A 5,371-nucleotide genomic window follows, 5' to 3' on the forward strand; every position below is an offset into this window, starting at 1 on the left:
GTTTGCCAAGATGAATTTTTAAAAGGAAGGGGGGAGGATATGGGGTATTGAGAGGGATATTGGCAAAGAGGGAGAGAGAGAGAGGGGGGGGGGATGGAGTTGTTCTTGCCTCCCCTCCCCTCCCCTCCCCACAGCATGCAGGCAGGAGCACGTGAGTGTGTGAATGGGAGTCACGTTGGGGTGAAAAAAAAAAGTTTTGGAAGGGTCATTTGGGGGATTAATTTTTTTCTTAGATCTCCAGTGTTTGGTAGAGGGGAAGAGGGCAAGGGAAGAATGTGGAGGGGACCGGAGATAGAGTGATTTTGCACTTGAGGTATCTAGTCTTCAAAGAGGCAAAGGAGGATAAGATGTGATCTGGAGCTCCCCGCACCGCATGCAAGCGGTGGGTGTGTATCATGTACCTGAAATTTGCTAGACTACTTGTGTATATCTAATCTGGGGTATCTGTCGCAAAGCGCCTTCAACGCTCGCTTGGTACATGTGTATGTATCTCCCGACTTGTCTGTCTGTAGAAAGAGATAGAGAAGTGAGAAAGAAAAAAACCCGCTACCGTATCCCATATCGTGACAAGAGGAAAAAAAAAGGAAACAGAGAGATGACGAGGACATGACGAGAGAGGAAAGGAATAATTCTTTCATGGCTATAGAGATAAGAGAACAAGTCATGACGAGATGAGAAAAAGAAAAAGAAGAGGCGAGAAGAAAAGGGAACGCCTGTTTGCCCGTGCGCCAGCCTGGGATGCGGAGTTGGTTGAGATGGCTTTAGGTAGAATGGGGTGTGGGCGGGTGGAAAGCGGGGGAAAGTCCGATTACGGAATTGCCCCTTACAGCCCCTTACCCCATTGTACACCGTAAGCGTGGGGAGGCAGGCAGGCAGGCAGGCAGGAAGGAAGGAAGGAGGAGGAGGCTGGGGGTTCTCTTTTTTTGTTCCTTTTCGTTGCTATGCACACACACACATGTGTATATAATGTGCGGCCGTGTTTTCGCTTCTGCATACAACAGCAAGCGAGATAACACCCTTCCCCAAGGCGCAAGCTGAGAATAGATCGATAGATCGAGTAGAAAAAAGTCACCGGTGATTTTTTTTTTCTCAGCCTCAGACCTTTACTTCTGTCACGTTGACAGTGCTGCCCATGGGGTTTGACGAAGATGCGGCAGAGGCGGAAGCCATCTTGTTTGCAACCATGTCGCTAGTCTTGACGAAGCCACCGGGGAGCAAGAAGACATAATCTTCGCGCCTTCCGGTGCGATCGACGGAGAATTGCTGCCAGTCGAGCTGGTAGCCGACGACGAGGTCGCAGCGGCCGCAGCGCTGGAGATAGCGCTTTTCGAAGCCTGAGTCGCTTGTGATGATCTCGGCTTGGCGTTCTTGGCGGGTGGACAGAAGGAGGCCGTAGTGGTCGTGCGTTGAGGCGGTGCTATCCGCAGAGTTCTTGCGTAGGGCGGCGGGTGCTGGGGGAGGTAGGGGCATGATGTGGGCGGCGTCATGGCTGTGGCGCCGTGTAGGCAGAGAGGGGAGGGGTGTGGTTGTTGCGAGGAGGAGATGGCTGCACAGGCAATGGTAGGTGTAGACTGTGTTTGAGGCCTGGAGGGAGATTTTCTCATCTGGGCTAGGAGAAGGCATGGCAAAGTATGCGCGCGAGGTGGTGGCGATATCCATTGTGGCGGTTGTGGTTGTGTGTGGTGTGTGGTGAGGGTGTGTGATATATAGTAGTCTGGCTCGGGGTCCGATCAACGGAATCCGTAGAGTGGTGGAGGTGGAGGTGGTAGTGGGACGCCTGTTTGTATGCGGGCGGCGAGTGTTTATGTATGCGAGTCGAGTCAAGTCAAGTCAAATGAGCGTGGCTTGAATGGGGTAACAGTGTAGAGTATGTAGTGATGAGCAGAGTAATCGGAGGTCCGACCACTGTTCTTATACTCTGCGCTTAGTCGTTGTGTGTGAAAGCGGACCCTGATCCTAGTCTTTTCGCTGAGGCTTACGAGACAAGGGCAGGGAGTGGAACTGTGGGGATGCAGAGGGTGCACGGGCGGGCAGGTTGATCGACGGCGGACACGACTTGAGGGTGCCAAGTCAATCAAAGGACGGGGTGGGATAGTCCGTGCAGGCGAGGCGGGCGGACGAGGTCGAGTGGGATGGACAATGTGGTGTGTGATGATTTGTTTGGGAGGCCGCGTCGAGCGTGAATGGTCGGAGCTCGGTGCTTCAGCCAAGCTCGCTGATGAGACCCCTTTGGGCGCGTCGGCGGGTGGAGCACGACAGATGGCGTCTGGCAACTAGACGAGGGCGAGGAGTCACAGGCTCCACTTGCGCAACGGGATGGTGATAAGAGCAGAGCAGAGCAGAGCAGTAGCAGCAAGGCGGCAGAGTCCAAAGAGGCTTGGTTGGCCGGGTGGTGCACAAAAAAACACGGGCGGGTACATAGAGGAGGACATGGATTTATAGCATAGCATAGCAACCGACATGCTGTCGTGAGCCAGGCGTGCATCGCACAGCGCGGCGTGGGCAATAGCGGCGGGCGTCGGCGGCGGCGGCGTCATTACGAATGCTGGTGTGGGCAAAAAAAAAGACCGGATGGCGTGCAGGCCAAATGCGACGATGTCTCCCCACGGGTGTTTGTTGGCGTGGAATTGGCTGTGCGAATGGATTTGCAGCAGACCACCACGCGCTGGCCGTGTCTGGCTCCCGGCAGCGCCGCTCGTGCCCCCTGCCAATCTACTGCTCCCAGGCCAGGCCATGCCATGCCATGTGATGGATAGATGGATGATGAGAAAGCGACTAGGGGCCAAGTCTGCTGCACTGCGTTGCTCTGCTCTGCGCTGCGCTGCTCGCCCTGCCTTGCCTCGCCTCCAAAGGACCGGCCAGCGCCTCCCTCCACGTATGCCCATGTTATGTCCGCCTGCATGCGTCCCTATCGCCGTGGGTTATTACACCACTATTGCAGTACAGCCCACTACGGCGGACCGACCTGGCAATGGGGCCAAGACGTGGGAAACTTCCGTCCGTTTCACGACGCTGACGCGCGCCGCTCGGCCGTGTTCCGAGCTTGATACCGTCGCTGTCTTGGGGCTGGCCTGCTTGGTCTTGGATGCACATGCTTGCGACGCTTCCGTGTCGTGTCGACACTACCATCTACAGAGTCGACAGAGTCAGAATGCCGCTGACCAGCCAGCTCATCTCCTTTGGCTCCTTTGTCGTCACCACCCAGGTCCGCCTGCCCGCCTGCCCGCCCGCCTGTCCACCTGCCCACCTGCCTCGCTTTGTTGAGCGCTGCAACTTGCAATGAACCAGCCAGTCAGGCAACTGACCGGATCCCCTAGGTCTTCCACCTAACCCGCCTGTCCTTTGCCATAGTCAATCTCAAGCCCCTCCTGCCCGGTCATGTCCTCGTCTCGCCCCGTCGCGTCGTGCCCCGCTTCAACGACCTGTCTGCTGCAGAGGTCCATGACCTGTTCATGGCCGTCCAGCGCGTTTCGCGCATGGTAGAGCGTGTCTTCGCCGCCTCGTCGCTTAACATTGCCATCCAAGATGGTGTAGACGCAGGCCAGAGCGTGCCTCATGTCCATGTCCACATCATCCCCCGCAACAAGGCTGATCTCGACCACAAGGGCGGCACCGATGCCATCTATGCCATGCTCGACAGCGACGACGCCAACCTAGGCAAGCAGCTCCAACACAAGGCCCGCTTCCCCGCCGTCGACAACGACAGCCGCAAGCCCAGGCCTGACGACGAAATGCAAAAAGAGGCCGAGTGGCTGGCTCAGGAAATGGCCAAGGACGAGCCTGCTGCGGATGATACTACTGCTGCTGCTGCTGCTACTACTGCTGTCTGAGCCACCATGTCCATCACCCACCCACTCTCACTGCCTCCAACACTGCCGCTTCCATCTTTACCTACTAGAAATCAAATACCATCATGTTTGCTGCGACACTGCCGCTCCTGCCAAACGGCGGGGATCCACTGCCGCCTCGAGTCGTGACCCATGGTTGGCCCTCTTGCACCCTTACCCGCACTTCCCCATCCATCTCAAAACCAACAGCTGTAAAATTCCCCTTGCTGCATTGTTCCATACTGGACCTCGCAAACACCTCTGACGTGCAACATGCCCGGCGCCGCCATGCCCTCGTGCTCGGCTTGCGTGGATATGCCCAGAGCAAACATCGACCCTGGCTCCTCTGACAGCTCGGAGTTTCTCTACGCGCGATGCAACCACTCCCAAAGTGTTGCTCTTGACAATGAAATGGATAGAGACAAGGTGCATGGCACACAAGGAGCGCTTGACCAAACGCCACAGTCCTCGATAGGCTTCGGTCTTCTCGCTCTGCCTGCAGAACTGCGATACCAAATCTATTCGTTTGTATTGCCAACCAATCTCACCATTGAGTTTAAGGCTATCTGGGAAGAGGGCAAGCCTCTTTTTTGTCGCCTATGATCTGGGCCAGCATGCAGAGGATGCAGCCCCCAATTGGTGGAGCGACTCCCTGTTTGGATACTGGCATCCGCTCCGCATACCACCTCGCTGTCGAAACGCAACTATTCCGAGTAAGCAAGTTTGTCTCAAACGAGTCCCGGTGTAAGTAAGCACCGACAATGCACGCACCTTGCTCAGCTAAACAGTTACAGCCGTCCTCTATGGCATGAACACGTACAAATTTACCATCCATGGAAGGGCCATATGGCCCAAGTCGCTGAGGAGCCCATACGTTTTTGGATCTCTTGGCCATCCTCTCCGACTCGCGCTGCTACGTGACTTGCGTCGCATCCACATCAACGTTGTTGCTGACGTTGACAGCCACTGGGCAGTCAGGCGCCAAAGAGCACGCCTAGAATACCTAGTCGAAATCCTCAAGGAGCATGCTGACGACCAAAACAAAGGGACCTTGTTGCAGCATCTACGAGTCGACTTTCGGCTCGCCCGGGTTCCCGACCCAAGGCTTCTTCCACATTATCACTCGACCGAATACTCGTACGAGCAATTTCTTCGGCTTCCGAAGAGGGTAGAAAAGTACGTGTTTGGCCTAGAGAGTCTGGCACCGCTTCGTGGTATCAAAGACGTGCAAGTCAACGGGCTCCCGTATTGGTACACAAAGTGCATGCAGCTTTGTATACAAGGCAAAGGCGGCCAAGTGCAAGAGGCCGTCTGGCCACAGCTTCAAGTGAAGCGCAGCCGGGGTAAGGGTAACGTCCATCCCTATGGGTCGAACATCCCTCCTGTTACAAGTAACAAGAAGGATTCTCTCCTTGACAAATGACGAGATGGCTGAAGGCCTAGGGACGTCCACGTCAGAAGGTAATGATCAACGCGGGGCGAAGATCACGTGATATGGCATCTCGCCAAGACAGGACATCTGGAGATGCCAGACCCTCAGGAGA

At 55.7% G+C, this 5,371-nt stretch overlaps 3 protein-coding genes across 3 annotated transcripts; 2 read left to right on the forward strand and 1 right to left on the reverse strand.

Moving 5' to 3' along the window:
• Positions 1-1,095: 1,095 nt before the first annotated feature.
• On the reverse strand, positions 1,096-1,659 carry COCMIDRAFT_10355 (uncharacterized protein; the record flags this gene model as incomplete). Its single annotated transcript, XM_007695736.1, has 1 exon — positions 1,096-1,659. The coding sequence occupies one exon, from the start codon at positions 1,657-1,659 to the stop codon at positions 1,096-1,098; it is 564 nt and encodes a 187-aa protein (XP_007693926.1).
• Positions 1,660-3,151: 1,492 nt separating this feature from the next.
• Positions 3,152-3,830, forward strand: COCMIDRAFT_111247 (uncharacterized protein; the record flags this gene model as incomplete). Its single annotated transcript, XM_007695737.1, has 2 exons — positions 3,152-3,205; positions 3,318-3,830. 2 exons carry the CDS (start codon positions 3,152-3,154, stop codon positions 3,828-3,830), a joined length of 567 nt encoding a protein of 188 aa, XP_007693927.1.
• A 611-nt stretch (positions 3,831-4,441) lies between these two features.
• COCMIDRAFT_10357 (uncharacterized protein) lies at positions 4,442-5,250 on the forward strand (the record flags this gene model as incomplete). The annotated part of the gene is made up of 2 exons (XM_007695738.1): positions 4,442-4,571; positions 4,622-5,250. The coding sequence occupies 2 exons, from the start codon at positions 4,442-4,444 to the stop codon at positions 5,248-5,250; spliced, it is 759 nt and encodes a 252-aa protein (XP_007693928.1).
• Between the last annotated feature and the right edge of the window lie 121 nt (positions 5,251-5,371).

Source organism: Bipolaris oryzae, assembly GCF_000523455.1.
Source record: "Bipolaris oryzae ATCC 44560 unplaced genomic scaffold scaffold_418, whole genome shotgun sequence".
NCBI lineage: Eukaryota > Fungi > Ascomycota > Dothideomycetes > Pleosporales > Pleosporaceae > Bipolaris > Bipolaris oryzae.